The following is a 25,294-nucleotide window of genomic DNA, read 5'->3' as shown; positions in this document are numbered from 1 at the left end:
TCTTTATTACTTCTTTGACTACACTGAGTCAGTAAGGCAGCCAATTCGCTAATGATTAGGGTTAAAAAAAAATCTGATAAATTATACCATATGTAATGGATAAACAGTGGTTCCAATCGGTTTTAGGTTAACATCACTCTACATCACATCTGGTCTAAAGAACAAGGATTAGCGATGTTTAGAATCAATTTACAATCCTGGATTTAATACAACAGATGCATAAGATGTTACAGTTTGCACCTTACACTCTCCATAAGACCATTAGTCCTAATTTAATGGAGCATTACCTCATTAAAAACAAAAGTTCCATGTCAAAAAAAAAAGGACTCTGCAATGGTGACAGGTGAAAATTTCTGCATAATATAAAATAAGAATACACTTACCACAGGCTTGCTCATGATGGGGTTTAAATCTTGTAGCTTTTTCGGCTCTGCTTCTCCATCTAAGGAGGACAAAATTAAAAAAAATATATATATATTTTAATCACATGCGTGCACAATATGCCTTCTGGCACAGATTGTTTTGGGACTTTATTTTTATCTTTGGCTTTTAGGAAACCGCCAACTGGTATTGATTTAACAGTTAGTGTATGTGTAAAAAGCACAGATGTTACTCTCTAGTCTGCGGGGAACCAGAATTTGCATAATCTTCCAATGAACAGGAGAGATGCAACAGTAAGTATTGCTCAACATGACTAATAACTCATCCTGAAAATCTCATTCCACACTTCCTTATGGGCCTCCACAGGTGTTGCCAAGTGCTGTGCAATCACAGTGAGGTACATAAGAGTTCATTTACCAGGAACAATTGTGTAAGAGATACAAACAAAAATAGGTTCATATGAAGCGCCAAGACTAGGGCAGGTGGATATAAATTAGACTGACATACCTCTAGTAAAATTGTTGTAATATTTTTTTTTCTCTTGATAATGTATGAACAGTTAGAACCCATGTCAGGTATTTTTCACTGTGTCCCATTGGAGAGACTTCACTGGCCAGAAAGTTAAGGCTGATCTCTCCAACAAGAGCACAGGCCACAAAGACAAAAATAAAAAGATTACAGGAGTTATGACCATTTCCTACCATGGAACACTTGCTCCTAACCCTCACTCAAAGTTCATCTTTAGTAACTAACATAAAAAAAAACAAATGAACTTCACTGTTCTCTGGTTACCCTATCTTAGTCGTCATTTACTTCTTTCTGAGACCCTGAATTTGAGAAAACGTATGAACTAAACATTTGGGTTACGGGGTCCAGGAAGTTTGAATCATTTGTAGACTAAGAATCTTTCATTTGTTGAAGCTTAGCAACCGCATATTTGCATCTAAGTTGCCAGCTTCACCCATATTCCTTGGTCATTAGGCCAACCTCCGCTGGCTTCATAATGTCCACAGAGGAAGAACACTGTAGGTTTGCCGAAGGGGATTGTAAGTAGCCAGTAGGCTTTTCAACCTATTGGATAGTCACCAAAAATAAAATACTGCTTGGGTTCTAAACCTGTTTGCACTATAGCACAGATCACAAAAAAAGTCCAAAGTGGCATCTTCAGTACATGAATTGGCAGAAATGACAGCGACATGGATTGCAAAGGTAGTGTTAAAGGAAAAATGCCTGTATTTGCATATCATTACTGGTGCCTTGCAAGGCTTGATTGGGATGCTGAAAATGTTTCTGGCAAGTGTGTATAAAAGGTAAGTGTTAAGCACTAATAGCAACCAGAACAATGACAGAACTCCTCTAAATGTGAAGGTTAATGCAATCCTATTACATAAGAGTATAGACATAAAATAATGTAGAAGTTTCCCGTTTTATGTTTGGCAGACCTTTTACAGATCACAAATGTACTATAAAACATACCCGTGCTGTCATTCTCTGCTGGAGGACTGCTCCGTGTCCGTATAGCTTGCTTTAGTTTAATGGGTCCCCCTGTAAGGTGCTGTCCTTTAGAGTATCCATTCTGCATATGTGAGTTGGTAGCAATGTGTGCTTTGTGCGGAGAGGAGGGTGGACTGTGCAGTTTACTGTTATTGTGGGAGCTAATCTGTCGCTCTTTTAACCTTTTAATTTTCATGCTTCTCTCATCCCTTGGAGGAAAATTCATTCTACCATGGGACCGAGGTTCTGAAAGTGAAAAAAATTAATGCATATTAAAAATCATGAAAAATTTAACAGACACTCAAGAAATATAATTAAGATGATATTTTAAGAGCTGAATCAATGTACATTAGAGCTTGGGGGGATGATTTAAGAAGGCTGAAAGTTTGACAGGCAACAGCACCAGTTCCAGCTGGTTTTTATAAATCCATCTCATTTCTATCCAACAAGTGTCTGCTTAAAGCAAATCGCAAGTTAAAAAATGTATATGTATATATATATTTTTTTTTGAGAGAGAGAGAGAGAGAGAGAGAGAGAGAGAGAGAGAGAGAGAGAGAGAGAGAGAGAGAGAGAGAGAGAGAGAGAGAGAGAGAGAGAGAGAGAGAGAGAGAGAGAGAGAGATATATATAATATAATCTATAGATTTTTTTTTTCAAGGACTATTGTACTTTTAAGACAGTATTTTAAAATATATCCTTAATAATGACTGGAAGCAGGAGAGAGTTACAGAGCATGTCTCAGACCACAATCAGATCAAATAAGTCAGTGATCTTCCTAGACTAAAATTCTGCTTTCTACAGCTGGTTGTCCAAATCACAGGGCAGGGACTTATGCAGAAACTGCCTAACAGTTTGTGAACTACTACCTAAATCAAGCAGCTTGTGATCGCTTCCTCCAGGGTTTAAATGAGTGAACAGATCATTTTTGCTTTGTTTTTTTGTTGCATCGGTAGTTACAGTGCAAATGCAAACAAGCTGAATATGAACATGCATTGTAAAGCCAAATCCCAAACTCTACTACTGGAGAGTAATCCCACCCATCATAGTGATGGACCAGAAGCAATGCACAAGAGGGGCAGGTAAGCACTCTTTAGAACAGGGAAATATTTTAATTTATAAATCAGAGAACCCCCATGAGTGGCGTTCCCAATGAATTCAGGAAAATATCTGAAGGTATGTGCACTCACATATACAGTATATTGGGCATTTCCAATATGAGGGATCTGTGATAGGTAATAAACATTTAATATACAACAAAGGATTCACAGAGCACTACAGATCATCTATAGTAAGCACAGCAGAAGCTCCATGCCTTAGGGGTCACCCATGTCTGATAAAAACCTCAACAGAGAAGTCCTATAAGTGATGAGTCCCTGCTTTGATCCATTTTTGTGTGTAAATTTTACCTTGAGCTACAGAGCTTAATACATAATATTTATCCATATGCTTAGCTTTTAAAATTTTTTAGTTCAGCTGTTATGTGGAAAGATCCTAATTTTGTTAAGCAATAGTTAAGATTGGCTTTCAGTGCGTTCTGTACATACATAGAAGCTCCATGTCTTTAAAGTGGTAATAAACCCTGAAATGTTATTTTTTTTTACCTACAGGTAAGCTTATAACAAAGCTTACTTGTAGGTAAAACGACTATCTCCTAAACATGCACAGTTTAGGAGAGATTTTTGCAAGCAGCATCCGGTGACGCCACCAGCGCATGCGCTCAGAAGGAACAGCATACCTGTGCCATTCCTTCAGAGCTGTGTGCCACGGCTGAGACTCCTGCATGCATGGTAGTGACGTCATCACTGCTCGGCAAATCAAATGCCCAAAGTCCCCGAAACTAAGAACGGGTAAAGATGGAAGCCTCTGCAGCAGTGAGAGTGCGCTGCTTGAGGGCTTCATGTTAAAGCAAGTCTTTCATAATGTGCTAGTATGCGGTGCATACTAGCACATTATATTGCCCCAGGTGAATTTTTTTTTTAAGAGAGAATTTACTACCGCTTTAAACACATCCCACTGCTAAAAGGGTACTGCCATTTAAAAAACCTGTCCTGTGTTGTGTTGAATAAAAATTAAATAAAATCTAATCTACAAGATGCATCATTTTTCAAATTAGGCTTTCTGCACTGTTCCTCAAAAAAGTCCACTTAGCTACTTTTCACCTATAGCAAAAAAGGTAAAGGCAGGTAACTACATACACACAAAAAAAAAAAAAAAAAAAAAAAAAAAAAAAAAAAAAACACATAGCAAATGATAAAGATGGAATATATTAAAAGCTGAAGTTACACTTTAGCTGAAAATGCTTTGCCAAAGGCTGAAGAAACCCAACAATACATACCTTGTTCTTGGAAAATGTGCGGTGGGGGTGGGGGGTGCTGGTGTATAAACTGTGGTGGTAGCTCTCCTGTGCTTGCCACTTGTGAGAAGACGTGATGTGGAGGGTGAGGAAGTAGAGCGGGGTGATGGTGCATAAAATGTGTCACGTGAGGTGGAGGGGGGTGCAATGACGGGTGGAACTCTGTTGAATGTGGCAAGACCAACACCTTACGCACTCCATTTTCTTCTACAACCTGAAAATGTATAAAATGATATATATATATATATATTTTATTACTATAAAAACAAAAATGAGGACTCAAAAGGGAATGTGCGGTTTAGTTAAATCAAGCACATACTTTTGGGTTGTTATTGCAGTATTTGCCTTAATGACATTTTTATGTGACTTTTACATTTATAAATGTTTGATCTTCTGTATTTGGGTTATTGTAAACACTCTATACAAAATATATTTTAACATTTTATACAGTTATTCTATTCAAGCCAATCTATGACATGTTGAGAAATCATTAAAAGGCTGTACACTACCCTTAAATGGCCCACAAGATCTTATTCTTCAATGTATAAATAGGACAAATGACAGGTTCTTATTACAGAAACTACAGAGGAAAAAAGACTTGGCTCACAGAATCCATCTGGAATCCAACTACTATTTCCAAAGAACAATTTTGAAAGTTAAAGCGTATGCACAGTAAAAGCATGTGTGTGTGTTTGGATAGAGTAGGGAAGTGTCATTCATCACTGACAGGGGTGCTTACAATGGTCAGCTTTTTTTTATTAAGGTAAAACAAATCAGAAAACAAACGGTTTGCTCTAACTGCTTGTGTAACTGAGCTGGAGTCTGGCTTCAATTTCTTAGTGTATATAGATCTGCTAGGAAATTTAACACTCCCCCATCTCCAGGCTGACAACACTGCTGTCCAAAGGTGCCCCTGAGTTCCTTCATGCAGAGTGGGAGCACTCTAATACAGAAGGTGTGTTTCTGGCCGGATCACCAGGTAAAAACAGAGGGAAAAGCAAGAAAACTAATGCAGCCACCACATCTAATGACTGGTGAAGTACAATATATTACATTTTGGGTCTTGGGTTTATTACAGCTTTAAGCAACTATCAGACTCTCAGGGGGGCAGTCGGCCCTCAGATTAGGCTCAAAGAATCAGCCTCAGACAAACCAAATAAAGGTAAAAAGATTTTAAGGAATTATATTTTAAAGTGGATGTAAACCCACCGATCGCCCTGTACAAATGAAAGACACAGTATTAGTTGGTCCTTATGGTGGGTGGGTCTCTTTGCTGATGCTGGGGGTGGAGTCATGACATCACACGACTCACCGCCCACCTCCACACTCCCCCCTCACCAGGCAGCGTTGCAAGGCCGATGCTCGCGCATGGACAATGAAAAGTGCACATATCAGCCCATACTGTGTGCACAGCACAAGCAGAGCGTGCGCACGCCCCCCAGTGAATGTGCGCACGTTACATCTACTTGGCCATCCATCCAGTCAAAACTCAGGAAAGGCACAACATTAATTCAGCATGCCCAATCATGCTGAGGTATGGAGCAGCGAATCCTGGGAGAGCCTGAGAAGAAAGGAGGAGGAAAGTGAAGCTGGAATCATAGACACACTCCCTCAGCTCTCATGCTCGTGCATGAGAGAAAGAAATCAGATGTCAATCGCAGCAGTGGGGCATGTGGCGACACAAATTTCTCTGTGTGTCGGTATTTAGCCTAGTAAAAAAGGGCAAGAGGATTGCTCAAAGCTGGATTAACTCTCTGTGGCAAGAATGGGCACAGATGAATTGACCTCCTCTGCTGTACCAGGTAGAAGTCTTCATTAAAAAAAAAATTTTCGTTTACATTCAGATGACTGATAATCTAAAAGCTATACCTGGATGGAGAGTTATCCAATGAGGAATAAGAGTATTTGCATGGCCCCATCTAATGGTTAAGCACTTGTTTTTTTGGCTTGCTATATAGTGATATGTAGCTATAATCTGTTTAAGAAGGCTTCAAATAAGAAGCTCTAAGAGCTTTCATCTTGTTTGGATGGGCAAACAAATGAAAGCCGATTTACCAAATTGCCATGGGTAAACGTTACTATTTCTGATTTCTAAAGATGAATCTTCTTCCCTTGAATCTTTGCTATTAATCTGAGCCTTAGCCTTGCTTTATATTTTGTTTGGCTTCAAAATGTTATCACAGCAATTTCTTCCCAGCCCAAAACAAGAATAACGGATGTGGTATGGCTATTTATGCCAAAATCTTGCTGAAATTGTCACTGAGGGACATAAAAGCAAATTATTCCATCGCTGACAGTCACATGGTTGTGGGAAACCCTTGCCTGATGAAAGTCCACAGCCAATTATCGAAATTCATACCTCGGTACCACCCACGAAGGAGACAATATACACTCACCGGGCACTTTATTAGGGTCACCTGATCAATTGCTTGGTAACACAAATTGCTAATCAGCCAATCACATGGCAGCAAATGCATCTAGATGTGGTGAAGACAACTTGCTGAAGTTCAAACCAAGCATCAGAATGTGGAAGAAAGAGGATTTAAGTGACTTTGAATGTGGCATGGTTGTTGTTGCCAAACAGGCTGGTCTCAGTATTTCAAAAACTGCTGATTTACTAGGATTTTCACGCAAAACCATCTCTTCAGGTTACAGAGAATGGTCCAAAAAAAGAGAAAATATCCAGCAAGGGGCAGTTGTGTGGACAAAAATGCCTTGCTGATGTCAGAGGAGAATGGGCATCCTGGGGAGCAGACAGGTCTGGTGTGTTGGAGATAAAGGCTTTTTGAAACACCAGGAGTAGTGGCTTTCAATCTGCGCTATTACCAGGAGAAGGCGATCCGTGATCTGTATTTAAGTTAAATAGCCACCATAAGAAAAAGGAATTACAGGAGGATCTTTCAAGCTGTTGATATTAACTACAGGCTTATTTATAAAGCCCTTAAGGTGAGGGTATATCTGGTGGAGGGTGTGTGCACACAAACGTGGAAAAACGTTGCCTGGTCTGAGGAGTCTTGATTTCAGCTGCAACATTCAGATGGTAGGGTCAGAATTTGGCATAACCATGAAAGCATGGATCCCCCCTGCCTTGTATCAATGGTTCAGGCTGGTGGTGGTCTAATGGTGGGGGGATATTTTCTTGGCACACTTTGTACCCCTTAGTACTAATTGAGCATTGTCTAATCACCAAAGCCTACCTGAGTATTGTTGCTGACCATGTTCATCCTTTTATGACTACAGTGTACCCACCTTCTGATGGCTACGTCCAGCTGGAAAAAGCACCATGTCACAAAGCTCAAATCATCTCACCACTGGTTTCTTGAACATGACAATGAGGTCACTGTACTCCAATGGCCCCCACAGTCACCAGATCTCATTCCAATAGAGCACCTTTGAGATGTGGTGGAATGGGAGATTCGCATCATGGATGTGCAGCCGACAAATCTGCAGCAACTATGTGATGCTATCATGTCAATATGGACCAAAATCTCTGAGGAATGTTTCCAACACCTTGTTGAATCGATGCAACAAAGAATTAAGGCAAAACGGAGGATAAACCCGGTACTAGCAAGATATATCTAATAAAGTGGCCGGTGAGTGTATACTAAAAGGTGCAATGAACACTACCACTTACCATTTCATACTGGTTTAAAATGGTTGGCAATATTTACTATTCTGTGGATCATTTCAGCATAATTTCAGATTCTCGCTTTTTAAATGGACTCCCTACATTATAATAAATGCAAACTCCCAGTTTAAGACCAATTTGTTACTATGTGAAGGTGCTCTCTGTGTCCTACATAACTCTGTAAGAAACCGCACAATCCATTGGCAGGCTAGATCATTCTAGTCAAGCAAAATCTTAAATGGACAATATGCTGCTTTATTTGCAGCGACAGAAGCGACAGACTGCAGATTTTGATTCCATATACCAGACTGGACTTTGCATGGAGTATCAAGCAAGTGGCCATTAATAGTTGAGTGAAACCCAGGCAAGCACCAGCCATTTTGAATAATTAAAATATATGTAGCTTTTTTTGCTGATGAGTTGGTGATATTAAAAGGGAAACTAGAACAATGTTTAAAGTTTTTAAACATATGCTTAAAGGGCAGAGAAGAAAGAAAATTATGAAAACTGTAAATTTTATTAGACCCGATTAGAATAGAAGATGCTAAAATTTTCCCAACGTGCATTATTGACTTTCAGATGAATGATCAAGATCCCTAGAGTGTTCAAGGACCGGCAAGGTTTGTTAAACTAAGAATTTTAGTTAGAATCCCAACGCAATAAACAATAAAAACAAATCATACCTGAGACACATAACCAGGTGGCACAAATATCGGAGGCATAGAACCATTTGGGGACATCATGGGAACATGTGCTGGACCTATAGGGGGAAGAAAGAAGCACAAAAACAAGGCAAAAATATATAAAGTGAGAGGTGGCAATACATTTTAAAATTGGCAGCTATAGATATATATTTTTTAATATTGTAATATTTCCACGTGACCCCAAAATGCCCTTCATGAAATTTCTTTAGCGAAAAAAAAAGAAAAACTAACAAAACAAAGGCAAAAGAAGCAGTTTTTTAAATTGATATAATCTTAGGTTTAATTACACATGCTGCTTCCTGGATTTAATCTCCATCTGTGACCACATTGGAAAAAATATCTCCTCCCTTTTTATCCTTTTGACAATAATTCATCAGGACAGGAAGGTAAACACCAATATAAAACTTAACAGAGTGTCCATACCATGCCTGGCAATATCCTTCCATTGGTGTCACCTTTTCACTGGATATGTAAGGTTTGTGGATTCTGCTTCTTGACTAATCACCCAAAATCCCAAAAAGCCTGACAAAAATCTCCTTGGTACAGCATTTATGAACCTGACAAAAGCTCCAAAGCTGGGTACACAATGTCCAAAAATCGACCAATCCAGCAGGAACAGGACGTCTTGCGTTCAGCATGTACAGCAGGTCTAATAACTGGCTTTTGATAAAGGGACATGCTGGAAAACCAGCATCTGACTAGCACTTGTAGCTGATGGCTGCAGGTGCTGATCAGTGTATTTTGGCTGGGAGGGGGGTGCACCCCCGTCAGAATTCAAAAGCACAGTGGGGGAGATCACTACACCAACAGTGTTAGTGTTACACTATTTATATTACATTTATATCTGTTGTTTTTCAAGCCAGACTCAAATCTAATTGGTGGCTGTAGGCAGTAGTGTATTTAGGTTTTGTGCTGCCCTAGGCCTGACTAAACTTGTGCACCCCCTAATTTAAATATGACCCACCCCTTGCTGTTTAAGACTCACCCTGAAATTTTCAGGTGGGGAAGGTTTGTGGTCCCGGAGAATAGGACAGTCAAAATTAGAAGCGGCAACCCCCCCCCCTCCCCACCATTTGCGGAATGCCGACCAGCTGCCCGCATACCGGAAGCAGTGCGGCTGCTTTATGGGGGCACAAGACTAATTTCCCAGTCCACCCCATAAGACTGGCGCTACACTAACAGTGTAGTGCAAGCCGACAGGGACTCTTTCCGTGCTGCCCCCCTGAAAAGTGCTGCCCTAGGCCTGGGCCTTGTCGGCCTAGGCCAGGGTACAGTTTTGGCTGTAGGGCAGTAAAGGTGGCAGTTACTGCACTACACAGTGGTATGTAAAAACACAATTTTAACCTAAAAAAAAAAAAAAAACTTTAATAATTGTTATGGTGAATTAACAAAAAAGGTACGAAGATCAATACTGCTCCCGAATCTGAACTATAAACATCTCAGCCTTGGGCCCCTTTCACACCAGTGGACCGATCAGACCACCCATTGTTCTCTAAAGGGCGGCGGTTGTCATCGGACATGTGTCCGCTGTCACCCGCCGGCATTCAATCTGATACGGTCCACTACAAACAGATGGGAATATGTTCGTCATCCACCGGGTGGATCGGATGGTAATTGGATGTCTGTTTCCATCCGACCGCCCCATAAAGAACAGTGGGCTATGCAGAGTGAACACAGACCTGTCATCTGCCTGCTCAGCAGGGATCAGCGGAGAGATCCCCCGCTGACCAGGCGGATCTGCTTGGATTGATTCTGCCACGTGTGAAAGGGGCCTTAAAGTGCAAATGTGATGGTAGAAGTATAGCAGCTGCCAATGCTGACATGTGTAGAGGTTCAAGTTCCTAGGGATGCCATCATGACTTTACTTTATTACTTAGTGAGGACCTGACCTGAAACAAGCAGGTGAGATGAATGTCCAGACATTAATTGTTGCATATATGTTTTAGGCGAATAAGTGAAGCCAAGACTATGACAACTTCAGGTCTGTCACTTGTAACAAGAAATTATCAATGTTTCTGATCTCACAAATTCACTTTAAATAGCTTAGCCCAGGAACACTACAGAAAATAAGTTCTGATTGGTTCCTTTAGTTTGATGCACCTCATAGCCCTTATAAGTACAACTGTTTCATAATAAAAAAAAAAAAGAAAAAAGTTTACAATGACGACACAACAGCCCATATAAAATGTGAATTTAGATTTGGGGAATCCCACCCATCTCTTGCCTGGAAATAATAAATTTTATAGTAAATTTGATGTTTTGTACATGCTTGGTTTTACGAAGAAAACCATTAGTGGTTAAGTGTCACTAAGTTTACATATAGCACAGCACCAGGCAGAATACAAAATATGTTGATAAGCAGCAGCCTCAGAGTTCCAGGAAGCTGTACAAGTTTTGTGGCGTGTCAATTTCTCATTCATTGTAGCAGTGAGCATGGAAAACCCCACAACTGCAGGGAGACAATATAACAATGTTTTCCTTACCTGGGATACACTGAATGTGACCATCTTCTGTGCGGATTGTAAAGGTTTCCCCCGGGTTGACTTGTACCACAATTACCTGCAAACACAAAGGCTGTTTGGAAGAGCTCGTGTTACATCAGAACAAAATGAACTATTTTCTGCAGATTTACAGGCATCAGTATTTACGGCCTCATGCACACGAGACGCCGGTGCAAACTCTGCTGAACACGTTTTGCCGCGTTTGCATGCCACGTTTAGCCGCCTTCGCGTCTAGAAGCGCCTGCAGAGCAGAGAATGACATTTTGCGACCCAACTTTGGGGCCCCGTATCTCGGGCCACTTGGTGCTAGGAACCCCAAATTTGGTGTGCTAACACTGTGGAACTAGCACTACAACATATAACCGAGATACGGGGCCCCAAAGTCGGGTTGCAAAATGTCAAGCACTTCTGCAGCAGAGAATGACATTTTCCGACCTGATTTTGGGGCCCCATATCTCAGGGCCACTTTATGCTAGGAACCCCAAATTTGGATATGTTATAGTGTTAGTCCAACTGTGTTACCAAATTTGGGGTTCCTAGCACCAAGTGGCTCCGAGATATGGGGCCCCAAAGTTGGGTCATAAAATGTTCCTTGAAAAACACTTATAAATACAAACGCTGCTAAACGCTGTACTGGCGTTTAGCCACGTTTGGAGTCTGAAACGTGGAAAACTTTTGCGTCTGAACCCATTTTTTTGCTTCTAGAAAAATGAGGTTAAACGCAACTGCCTAAAAACGAGACTGTGTACATGGACACATAGGATAACATTGAATGGGTTCAGGGGCAGTTGAAAAAAGTGTCCAACTGCCTCTGAACACGAGTTTAACAGCGTCTCGTGTGCATGAGGCCTACACCTCAATTTGCAGATGGATTACAGATACCAGAAAGCTAGTGGCTGCCAAGACCGCCAGTCCTTTTACATGCCGACGATAGATTGCCTTGCCTAGCCTAATTTTAATAGGCACCTAGCCTCCTGCAAGACCCTGCCTCAGGGATGGACATACAGTCTGTGCAGCTGCAGTGGGGTCCTAAAGAACAAAGTGAGCCTATTCAGTGGGCCCAGCCAATGTCATTGGCAGAGAGATGGGAAGAAAGTCTCTTTACACTTAGGCTAAACCTCAATCTACTAGTGCTGACCACATCAGGGAAAGGAATACCAGTGGTTTTGGAAAAGACAGGATGCAGATGACACAGTTAATGGTAAAATGTGCTGTACAGCAGAGGCAAAATGGCAATTGCATTTGTTGTAGTTTGCCTGTGAGTACCTGCAAGATTGCAGCTCTTGCATCAGCTATAACCAGGGGCGGACTGACAACTCATGAGGCCCCCAGGCAAAAGAAGATTATGGGGCCCCCAGGCAATAGGAGAAGATTATGGGGCCCCCAGGCAATACGAGAAGATTATGGGGCCCCCAGGCAATACGAGAAGATTATGGGGCCCCCAGGCAATACGAGAAGATTATGGGGCCCCCAGGCAATACGAGAAGATTATGGGGCCCCCAGGCAATACGAGAAGATTATGGGGCCCCCAGGCAATACGAGAAGATTATGGGGCCCCTGGCCAAGAGGAGATTATGGAGCCCCCCGGCAATAGATTATGGGGCCACACAGTAAACACAAACATACATACAGTATACACACACACACAGTATACACTGAAAAGGTACTGGAAAGGCAGGGCAGCTATAATCTTGGGATTTTTAAAAAAACACAGATTTTTACATACTGTCCTTGGTTTTATTGGGGCTGGCAACCCTGATGGGGCCCCTTAGTGGCATGGGGCCCTCGGGCAGTGCCCGAGTGCCTGAATGGTCAGTCTGCTCCTGGCTATAACTTTATGACCACTCAACTATTAAGTATGTTCATCTTTGCCACCAAAACCACTTTTTTGAAACCTAGTACAAGTACCGATATTTTTTTTCTCAAGTACTCGCTGATACCGATTCCCGATACTTTTTCTATAACGTCATGATGTGACAGTGGCACATTATGCAATATATATATATATATATATATATATATATATATATATATATATATATATATATATATATATATATATATATATATATATATGGGGGATGTGGACAGTCAGTGTATGTTTTTTTTATTTTATTTATTTATTATTATTTCGCCAATTTAACTTTAAAATATTACAATGTTTCTTTATTTCCTTTTTTATTCACCCCGGTTGAGGGGTAGGGGGGCTTTGGTGAGATGTAAGGTGAACTTAGCCATTAAAGGGCATTGTAAATCTTCTTACCTGTGCTTTGTGTTTTTCACCTGCATAAGACGTGCTTTGCTCATGTGGTTTCATGGTGCTATTTGATGTCCTGTACACACAGCCTATAGTACAGGAAAATCACCACATTCCTATGTCCGATGTTTCATGGCACTGCACAGCTTAATGCATGACCTCTGTATTCTAAGAACTGGCACTTATCTTTGACAATTTCGTTGGTGAATAGGGGCAAGCTAGGTGAACGAATACATGGACAGAGTGGATTTGATCAGCAACTACATCACAAACTACAGCCACAACATGCAAACCTATCATTACTAGGTAAGGCAAACAACAGGAAATACAACTACACAAAAACCTAGTTAAGAATTACAAACTTTTGACAGTGTACAATGCCTTTATGGAAGGTTCTACTAGTAACTAAATATAGAGATTCCTAGCCCTAGACTGAATCTTTGAACAGGGTGTTCAACAAAAACATGAAAGAGTTCAGTTAGTTTATTAGTTTAATAAATTAATTTAGTTGAAGACCAGGCCGCATTTCACTTGCCATTCATCCAAATAGTTCTAAAAGGTTCATAAACTATTTCAACTGCAGCTTTTTCAGAAAAAGGTCAAGAGCGGCAGCCTACACATATCTTGCAGTGCAGGTTTTCTTTTGATGGGCGAGTCTGTTGGGTTATGTTACATGTCAGGGCACTAGATTCCAGAGAATTGAACGCCAGTTCACTACATAAAACTGGTTCCTCCATTGTTTTCCTAATAATGCTGAGACAATGAAGGCTAATATAACAGCCAAGTAGACATTTACTGTTAAGGAAATGCATATAAGAGAGGAAGAAAAAATGTACACATATTAAAAGGGGTTTCCAGTTTCAGTAAAGAACTAAAATTAGTAATAGTCCCTTAACCTAAAGGGAAGACTTAGTACTGTGAAATTACTTTAAAGTCTGTCTTTCAAGCCACCTAATAATATGTAAGCTGTGCAATGGAAGCTTACCTAATCTGCATTTTACGTAACAAGCTGCCAGCAGTCATAATTTGGCTGACAATTTACTACCCAGCGTCTTCGATTTTTCAATCAAAGTTTGCTAAACTGGACAGTGCCGACAGTCGTGCATGGCCAGCTTTACACCTTTCCAGTCATCTACTGTTCCTTATCCCTACTTGTTATGATTTGTGACGAAGTTTAAATAAAAAAAATGATCCCTTGTAGGGGCTGGGCCCGCACTGCAAAGGCCAATCGCTCTTTATGTCACACCTATAAGTGCACCAGACACCAAAGTGAGAACCTCAACAGGGGTATCCGGCGATTAGCTGTGGGAGGCAACCCCACTGAAAGCAATGAGAGTCTGCTGGCTCCTGCAGCTAATTGCTACCACTTACATGTAATCGCTCATGCAGCGATGGTATGCGAGTGGCAGCGATTAGTTGCAGGAGCCAGCTGCCTCCCATTGCTTTCAATGGGGCTGCCTCCTACAGCTAATCGTCAGGAAGCTCCATTGGGGGAGCTCGCATGTAATCCGTTTCAGGTGCATTCGCAGGTGTGAATGCACCCCAACAGGAAATAAACTTACCTGATCCCCCACTTCTCGCTTATGTCTAGGAGAACAATATGGGTGCATTCACACCTATAAATGCACGCAACCCCGATGTGAGAACCTCAGGAGGGGGTTCCCGGTGATTAGCTACAGGAGGCAAAGCTATTGAAAGCAATGAGAGGCTGCTGGCTCTAAATGCACCAGTCACCGATGTGAGAACCTCAACAGGGGGTACCCGTTGATTAGCTGCAGGAGGCAACCCCACTGAAAGCAATGAGAGGCTGCTGGCTCCTACAGCTAATTACGGCCACTCATAAGTAAACCATTCAAGCTGTGATCACATGTGAGTGATCAGCCCTGGACCCAGACTGTCTGCCAGCAATTACATGCAAGAAGCCTCTGATTGCTTTCAATGGGGCTGCCTCCCGTAGCTAATTGCCAGGTAGCTCCACTGGGGGTTCTCGCATGTAATCAGTTTCGGGTGCATTCGCAGGTGTGAATGCACCCCAAAATAAAATATTCTTACCCAATCCTCCAACTTCTCACAGCTTCTGCACACCCATACTCTATAGCGTACTCAAGACTACAGCAGGATCCACATCCCTGCTCTGGAGGTTAGGACACCAAGGGACAGTCCACCACCGGGGAAGCGCTGTCTGCTGGGAGAGTGGAGGAACAGATCAGCAGAATTCTTTCTCCGCTCCCCTGGACAAAACGAGCTATCAACCCTTGCAATTCGGGACAAAGCTAAACTGCAAGGCATTTTTTTTTTTTGGCCAGGGTTGGGTTTTATATACCTTTATTGTCTTAGTAAAAATATTGCTTCCTGATTTACACCCCAGTGCTGTATGCTGGTATAACTGATATCCAGCTACAACCCCTACCACAAGTGTCATCACAGAGACTTGTATTGCAGCAAAACAATTGAGCACAAGAACAGACAGAGTGCTGGAACCAGATTTTCTCAGGGTCACTGAAACCGGCTCAGATTCAGCAGCAGCACTCACAAAAAGGAAGGAAAAAAGGGGAAGGACCCAGAGTTTAGAATCCACATTTGAACAACCTAAGGAGAGTGCCAAACGTCTTGGACGTTTATTTTTGGCGATCTCATTGAATCGTATGTATGTAAATTCTGTCACTAGGCACACTAGGTCTAACTCTAGTATATATTAGACTACGTACGCATAAATCTGATGTGATTTTTTTCCCCATTTTCTGATCTGCCAAAGGGATCTTGTGCCTTTAAAATGGGAGATAAGTAAACAGTACTTCTACTTTGCACAGCTGCTGCTTTCCGAGTGTGGCCATCCTGTCACTGGCGGGTGTATCAGAGAAAAGCTCAACAATTAGAAGCTTATTTCAGCTGCAATGTTGCGCAACTGAAGGATTTAAACAAGAAAACATCTGTTTCACAGTTGCAGAGAGGTAATTTGTCTATTCAGGCTGCCAATGTGAAGTTTATTTGCGTGGAAATTCATTTCAGACTTGCTAGTACAATCAGCAGTCCCAGTTTTATAAATTATGATGGGGAAGAATGGAAGAGTCAGGAGGGGAGTTAAAAAGTCCAGCCATGTTACAGGGAGATTTATGGCATTATTCCTGGCTGCCGCTACCCACATGTAATTAGCAGCGTGAAGTCATGGAAAATCGAGGGAAAGCCAATACAAGCAGTGTGAGAGTGCTGTTTAGTCTCCAGCTATGGGTGCCATATTACACTGTGTGTTGGGTAAGCTGACTCACCCTGTTCTAGTGATGGGAAGGGTACACAAAAGAAAAAAGAAAGGTTCTCCTTTCTTGCCAGAAATGCTGCTCTGATCCTCAAATCACTTTGCCCAGACAAAATGAAGTGGTCTCTGCCTGCCAGGTGCATTGCCAGTGCTTGCAGACTGCAGAAAATACATTATTCCTAATAAAACACGCAAGAATGGCACTTAAAGTGGAAGTAAAGGCAAAACCTAACTCACTCTAAACCTACTCTCAGCCACATTCTAAGCCAAATTATCTAGCCCTGTAAAGAAAAAAAATATAAAGAAAAATCACTATACTTACCTATTCTGCAGCCACTCCGGTCCGGTCTCCAGCAGTGCCCTCTGTGTGCAGGAGTAAGCCGGAAACGGCTGGGATGTGATGTCACCCATAGAATTACTATGGGGCTTCCGTTGTCAGCTGCCACTCCTAAACACTGAAGCTGCTGCTGATGGCTCAGCACGAGACTAACGGCTGCAGAAAGGGTAAGTACTGCGATTTTTAACTTTTCACGGTTAGATAGATTAGGCTTAGAATGTGGCTGAGAGTTGGTTTAAAGTTAGATTTTTTTTTTTTTAATTCGTCCAGGGAGCTGATTCCTATATCCAAACAAAAGAGGTGGATGGAGGAATCCCCCTAGTGGGACATAATATTCTGACAGCAACTTGTTCAACTGAGGGGGACGAACACAGATGAAAAATTTGGCTGGGCCCTACTGAACTGCTATGGACTGGCAAGTGTAAACAACTGGTTTCTGTTTACACCTGCCTACCTTCAATCTGATCTGCAAAAAAAAAAAAAAATATATATGGAAGGGGATCTGTCCATAGAGCAGAGCAGGCTGCGTTGGCTCTGCATTAACAGAGCAGAGTGGAACAGGCCTGTCATCTACCCCCTCTGCTCAGCGAAGCGGATTTCACCCCATGTGAACGGGGCCTTATTGTAATGAAACACTTAAAAACAGGAGGTTATATTCTTGGTGCCATTAACTGCTATTGTTCATACTTCCTTTAAAAAATATATATTTTTGTACTCCTACAATAAAAATGACAGAAATGTATGTAATAAAATGCAGCACTAAATTGTACCGTCTGTACTAAGTATATAAGATTGTTTGTGCTATGCATGACGGACCAGGTCAGAAAAACTCATAAGAGAGCACAACATAGCTGGTAATTCTGCCACCTGAGCTTGATGTCTGACCTCTGCATTCACTTCAGTATCACACTTCTTAGAAGTGCTCTAAACCAAAACCACTTAAGACTTGTGAATGCTACGGATGGTTGTGCTACAGTGACTGTGAGAAAACTAAATGCCACTGACCAATGAAGTGAAAAGAAGTGATAATAGTTCATTAAGTACTAGTCCGACTCCAACTTCAACCGGAACAACGTTGTTTGATCCCATCTGGATCTCAGAAAAATGCTTCAAGTGTGACAGCATATGACCCAAGTACAGATCACAAGAACAAAATATGTTTAAACCCTATTCTAACCATATTCGGCAAATGTATCTCAAAATAAAGGATTTACCCAATACTGGCTAATTTGTATATACCTTTTACAACCATGTTGTCCAATTTAGTTAGCATAACTAACTATGGTCACATACACACACAACACTTGCATTGATGTCTCTTTTTAAGCATTTCCCGTCCTTGGGATGTACCCACACGTACTAGGGAACAAATGATTATGCACTGTAGTCGTGATCCTGGTATCAATATTTTCAGCCGGCAATGGGGTTTACTGTAAAAGCGACCAGGCGTCCCTTCCTTACCCTTCTCTGTGACAAATGAAGCCGGAAGCGATGTGTATTACGCATATTTTGGTTGTTTATTAGCCATAATCGGCTAGGCAAGCATCTGATCAAACCAATCTTGAGTTGATCAGATGCTTTTGAAGGCAGATGAGAGGAAAGGGGTCTAATACCGCAGATCTCTCAATAAAGTGTACCTGTCACTGCCCATGCTATCACAAGGGATGTTGTTGTTCATCCCTTATGATAGCAATAAAATGGATCCAAATAAAATAAAATATTAAAGGAGTAAAAAAAATACTGCATTTAAATAAAAAGAATAGTAAAATTCAAACAGAAAATGTAAAGTGTCCCCATCCCTTGTGTTCACATGCAAATGCAAAAACGCTCGCAAGTGCATGTTTTCCTGAAAATATGCGCTTGATAAACGGTTGTGCAAATATCGCTTGACATAAAAAATTGCAACAACCATTGTTTAATTCTCCAAGGCCTCTGTTTTTAGAAAATGTATAATCCTTGGGGTTCTTAGTAAAGAAAAAAAAAAATGTAGATGAGAAATGTCAGAATTAACCCTGACTGGAAGCGGTTAATATGGGCTTTTGTGTGTAAAATGCCTCAAGTAATAAAATACACCAAGAAACATAAAAAAAAAAACTAGAAGGAAAATAAAAAAATCTATTCCATTTTGTCTTTTTTTGTTGTTCTTTACACTGCTTTTGTCTTTTTTTTTTTTTTTTTAACATTTATGAATGGATTTGTGTTTGTAAACAAATCTATCCATACTAGTCATCCTTTTCCTCGTTTCACTTGCTGACATTCACATGAATGGCTTTGTTTACCTTCAAAAACCCATTCATGTCATGAATGAGTCTGAAAACCAACCTACAGTATTCATTGCAGAAACTCCCAGAGGTTGCTTGGAGTCAGGGAAGGAGCAAGAGTAACCCTGACTGGGGAAAAATATGGTCGGGAGAAGAACGCATTGACTGGGGGTGGGGGAGAAGTCTGGGAGGGAAGAAGGCCAGTAAAGGAGTGGAAGAAGCAGGCCAGGTAGAATGACAGCAGAAAGGTGTGTGCGGTGAGTTAAGCAAACCCGCAAACTGTTTATTACAATGCAGGGCTAGTCGATCAAGTTGTAAAGGAAACCAACCGGTTTACTCTTAAGGTCACCATACATGTTATAATCTGACCATAACATTTTTGTACAAATAAGTTTAGATCTACCAAAACTATGCAATACGAGCACCTACTTATGCTAACCAATCAATCTGTATCTAATCAGGTAGACCCTTGCACCACATAGTTCTGGGTAGATTTAACAAAGATTGTACAATCAAAACTGTAAGGTGAAGCTTTAGGTTGGAGTGACTGGTTCTTAATTTTTTCGTTACACCCATCATCAAATATAATTCCCCACAAACAGGCACATCAAGCTCCCTCAGATTAATGGAACATACAAATTAAATTGGTCCATATCAATCGTATTCGATCGTTTGACCAAATACAGATTCTAGACTGAGTGGATCAGACAACCTCAACATAGACTACTAGACCAAATCCTTAGATTTACAGAGCAGCCATTATGGAATCTTCAAACAGAAGCTTGTTATTGTGAACTATGCTGAAGCAGCCATCTGGGTTCACCCAAAAACAAGAAATCCACTGTGATGGACCTATTCTTTTTAATAGTTTTATTGGAAAATGTTAAGCTCTTGAAATATTCAGACATTACCACTAAAATCCCAACTACTTCTATAAATTTTCTGATCGTAGATCCAACTATAGAGCTGCATGTTAGATGTCAAAAGGTGCGCTCTTACCTGTTGAGTACTGTCACCATTCACCATGTGTGGTACGAGTGGTACGTCATTCAGTAAAGTTGTGGCTTCCAATGGAGGAGGCTGGTCGGCCATCATGGTTGAAATAATCATTCATCGACAGATGTTTGCATCCACCACCTGCAAATGATAAAATAAAATGCCATGTTTACTTTTTACAGTCAGCCATTTCCTACTCAGCTAGAACTCCGTTTACCTGTTTTAACATTTTATATGGGATAACACAATGCAATAAAAATTTCTGAAAACTCCCTTGCGTTCCTAGGAGTGACAAACTTTTTTTTTCCTTGATGCTGCATACAGTCTTGTAAGCTCAGTGTGTAATTCTGTGAACAGCAAGTACAGCCAGGCAGAAGAGGACTGCCAACTTCTACCTTTATGAATAATATATAAAAAACACACAGTGAATCACTATAGAATGATCTTTTAACTTTTGGAAACACACTGCAACTGGATTGCATGGTACTTTTGTACCTGTGTTTGGGGTGTCATTAACTTTGCACTGACACCCACTGCAGATCGCAAGGGCATTGCAATTTAAATGTGGTACTAGAAACTTGGCACGTTATGCGTGTTTCCCAAACCACATTGTAGCATGAATGGACCCTAAAGCTATACTCCAAGCAAATACATGGATGAAATACATATATAAAAGCAGTTCTACCCTTCAGTGGGATTTGTCTTTCTGTAAATCCAGTCCTGAGATTTAAACAGACCTGCCACAATTCACAGTCCTGTATGACAGCAGAGGGAACCTGATCTTCCTCTTGTGCAGTTCTCTATCACTTACAGGCCTCCTCACTACCCCCACCCTGAGACTGGACAGTGAAAGGAGTGATGCGTTCAGCTCACTGTCACTTTGTTCTTTCCTCCTATCAGTGTGCTCCTTGCACTGCAGAACAACTAACTGGCTCCATATGCTGCTTTTCCATATTCCAGTATGCTGTACAGAGAATAGCAAGAGGATGATTCCAGGTCGAGTTAAAGTATTTACACTCATTGCATTAAAAAAAGGAAAAAAATGAATAAAATAGTGACCTACTAAAACATACAAACTGCATTGATTTGGTTATTGTGTACACCATGAAAGCTACACAAAATATGATCACATTTAATTACACAATTTTACATTACATATAAAAAAGGGATTTGAATGTTCTGAAACCCTGGCATCATAGGAAGCAGCTATTACTGGGTGGGCTGCATGACTATACAGACCACTCCTAGTAATGACCACCGATGCTGGGTTGATAACATACCCCTAGCATTAGTGCATCTACGACCGCTGATGAGGGGTCTACATAGCACTGGGTGTCAATGGAGAGGTTGGAAGGCGAGTGGTTACCACAGCAATTCACTTAAGATAGGAAATTCAAAGCAGTACACAAGGCACAGCATACAAACTTACAATTTTGTGGTAAGGCTAGAGTTTAACCTTAACCCAAACCTTATACAACAACATCATTTTTAGAGAAAAATGTAGTCCAGCTTTCTCATGAAAAAAATACAAAAATAAAAAATGAGATAACAGGATACAGGAAATTTGTTATGCCATATTACATTTATCTGGCATTACTCCACAAGAATAAAACAAAAGAACACTGTGCTGCAGAGCAAGCTCACTGCAGTCATTTTTCAAGTTTACATGCAGTGAACTGATGCAGTAGAAGCCTACACAATTGAATTGAAGATATATGCAAAGGATGTTGCAATCAGTGATTAAGCCGACATCAATATAACAGAGCTGAGACTGAATTAAAAAGGTCAACTTCCTTTCCATTGTCATGGCTGATACCACCAGATTTCACATGAATTGCATCATATACTCACATCACTTCCTTGACTAAACAATTTTATATTCGCTGCTTTGCATACTTAAAAAGTACAGTCACTTCTTTAGCCAGTAAACTATAAAAACAAATATACCGTGCTGTCTAGAAACCACAATAGCAGCCAGCACAGTAGTAAATCAATTGTAAAATGTTAAAAATTTGGAAAAGTGCAGTGCTAACAAATGAACGATTTCAGAGCTAAACTAAAATCAATATAATGAAAAAAATAAGTATACTAATAACATAAACTCAATATACAAAAATACAAGAAAGTGTCCATAAGTGAAACTTGGGGACAGAGAAAAGTACAAATATATGGTCCAATAGAATTAGCGACAGTCAGTTGGGTCATAGATGTGCATCAAAAATAGTTATGTGAATTGAAAGGAGATCCACCACCAGAAGCACCAATCGTTTACCAGAGGGATTGAACTCATATAGGTATACACCTAATGAGTCAATCAAGCTTTGTGAAGTACCCGGGATGATTCAGGCTCACTGTATGGACACAACCTTTAGAGGGATGTTCAAGACAGTGGATATCAGCAGATTAGATAAAAATAGGCAATCAGCCCAACCATTTAGATAAACAAAGAAAAGAAGGAAGGCACTTAGCGTAATTCCATAAGGAATAATGGATATTTAATATATAAACAAGAGAAATACACACATTGCCACAAAAAGCGTTTATAAGAGGACAATAACAGTGGAATCAGCATAGCATACTGACGCGTTTCGCCTCATAAGGCATCATCTGGGGTGCTGATCCACTGTAGTTAATGTCTATTTATAGGTAATGGATAACCCCTTGATGAACAGCAGCTCTGTCTGTCACACTGTATGATCTAAAGTCACTTCTGGTTTTGGTCAGGATGGCGCCTCCACGTGCGTCTCAAGCCTGGTTGTGGTAAACTGGAAGCGGAAGTGACGTAAAGTCAAGTTAAATGGCGCCGTCGCTAGTGAGACACAAACCGGAAAGAGGTGAATTCCAGAGACTGTGTCACAGTCCAGAGACTGTGTCATCAGCAGAGACTAAGATTAGTAACATCCACATGTGTATGTCCCTAGCCTCGTTTAAACAGGCAGGAAACATGAGTTGATTGAGGTCAAATATAAACGGCCTAAAAACAACTAGCAAAATGGCGCCGTTCATAAATCAGACAAGAATCTCGGAGTCAGATCTCAGAAACAACGCCATCTACCTGAAGAAACTATGTTACCAGGCGTTTACATCTTAATTGTTTCATGTGGAATAATTACAGACAGTGTGTTTGACATAATTAAGGGGAAAAAAATAAATACATATCATGATGTGTAAATATAAAAATCGTAAAAGACATAAAACATTTTTAAAAAATTATAGAAGAAATATTTGAGGTATATCCCAGATGTTCACAATAAGGTCCAATGTAATAACAAAAAGACAATAAAAAGGAATTATTTTAATAAGGAATTAGTACAGAGACTCAGTTGATAAAAACATGAAAATATATGATGGGGCATATAAACGGCAAAAATATTCTAAATGTACCAATTGCACCCAGATAATATCCAAAATTCTAAAATTTTATGCTTGATTAGGGTTGATATCCCACTCGATGTTTAATCCAAAGGGGGAGCAAGTCTGCAGCTGGTATATCCAATACGTTTCTAAACATGAGACGCCTCTGGTCATAGCCCCTCCTCTCCACGGAGGAATATACTTATCCATAATAAGGAGTTGTGAACCCCTGGGATCTCGACCACGATGTTCTCTATAATGTCTTGGCACGTAATGTTTAATATCACCTCCCTTAATCCTGGCGATATGTTCACCTACCCTCACGGAAAATGCACGATTCATGCGCCCCACATACTGTTTTCCACAGGGGCAGGTGATCATGTACACAACGTGTTTGGTAGCACAGGTGCAAAATGTTTTGATGGGATACACTCAATTGGTGACACTAGACCTAAATGCCAAACTTTTGCGTCTCCCACATGAGTTGTGCTGGCATGCTACACATTTCTTGCAAGGAAAATAGCCCACCAAGTTATGAAAAAATGAAGGGCGTGTGGGAGGATTGATAGTATTGGGATAGATTTTTGCTTCGTAGGGAGGGTGCACCCCTAAATATGACTTTCGGACATTCCGGAAGCACAGTTCCCAGGATATGATTGTTCTTGAGAATATCCCAATGACGACTGATGATGATTTTAATCTCTCTATGCTGGACTGAAAACGCAGTGAGCATAGAGCATTTATAAGAATTGTCTGGTTCAAGAGGGGGTTTCTTTGTAAGTAAAGAGCTCCTATCTACCATTGCCACCTTATGTAATTCTGAGGTTATTGACATCTGGTCGTATCCCTTCTCTATAAATCTCTGTTTAAGAGTGGATGCTTGGGCAAGATAGGTGTCCACATCTGCACAGTTTCTACGCAGTCTTAAAAACTGACTCCGAGGAACAGATTGTAGCCATGACTGATGGTGACAGCTATCTGTAGGTATGAAGCTGTTTCAAACCGTACTTTTAAAATATGTCTGAAACTTAAATTGGCCTAAACAAATCTATCTCGAGGTCCAAGAAATGAATTCTTGAAGAACTAAATTCATATGTCAATGAGATAACCCGGTCATTATCATTAAGGAATGTGAAGAAAATCTTTGAGAGATTCGGGGGTGCCCTCCCATAGGAGGAGGATGTCGTCTATATATCTGGCCCACAGTATGAGTGACGGTCTGTGTTCAGAATAGACAACATCCTCCTCCCATTTGGCCACAAACAGATTGGCGAGATTTAGCCAGCCATAGATGTGTCATTTTTCATTCAGCGGCGCGTTGAAAGAAAAAAAAAAATGACTTGATCCCACAACACACTCACAGGTTGAATGAATAGTAAAATACTCAGATTCCTGCATCCACACAAACGATGTTTGCTGTGCTATTGCATTCTGGCAGCGACTAAGACTAACATACCAATCGGCTTCTGTTGAACAAAAAGGAGGACAAACAGAATAAAGTTGGGCCAGGTCCTGTTGAACCAGTCAGATTTCAATGTGTGTATACTAAGTCTGAACCTGACAACGAAATGAACCTGACACATACCATTAACAGAATGGCTAAGAGGCCGATTGACTTTTTATAAGGAGTTGTTCCCTCACTGGTTGGACAAGCAAGATGTCACTTGGAATAGTGTTTGGCCCAGTGAGAGAGTGACTCTATTACAACTAGCGGCTCCCTTTCCTTGGATGAGTCTATCAATAGCAATGTGTTACCAGCGGCAGAGTTGTTCATCT

The 25,294-nt window shown here is 40.7% G+C and overlaps 1 protein-coding gene across 3 annotated transcripts in view; it reads right to left on the bottom strand.

Annotated features, from left to right (window-relative positions):
• LOC141107985 (fibronectin type-III domain-containing protein 3A-like) overlaps positions 1–25,294 on the bottom strand; it is a 140,148-nt gene that overhangs the window by 52,024 nt on the left and 62,830 nt on the right. For 2 of the 3 annotated variants that reach the window (XR_012235993.1, XM_073599112.1), the window contains exons 2-7: positions 20,168–20,305; positions 11,043–11,133; positions 8,539–8,615; positions 4,210–4,441; positions 1,858–2,121; positions 384–442 (exon numbers count right to left, since the gene is read on the bottom strand). Coding sequence is in view for 2 of the 3 variants with exons in the window: in XM_073599112.1 (XP_073455213.1) it covers positions 384–442; positions 1,858–2,121; positions 4,210–4,441; positions 8,539–8,615; positions 11,043–11,133; positions 20,168–20,278 (834 nt within the window). In the remaining variant the exon portion in view is untranslated. The remainder of the gene's footprint in view (positions 1–383; positions 443–1,857; positions 2,122–4,209; positions 4,442–8,538; positions 8,616–11,042; positions 11,134–20,167; positions 20,306–25,294) is intronic. The other variant, XM_073599113.1, reaches the window with a different exon arrangement.

This window comes from Aquarana catesbeiana, linkage group LG09, assembly GCF_042186555.1.
Source record: "Aquarana catesbeiana isolate 2022-GZ linkage group LG09, ASM4218655v1, whole genome shotgun sequence".
Classification (NCBI taxonomy): Eukaryota; Metazoa; Chordata; class Amphibia; order Anura; family Ranidae; genus Aquarana; species Aquarana catesbeiana.
This window is presented reverse-complemented; position numbering and strand designations above follow the sequence as displayed.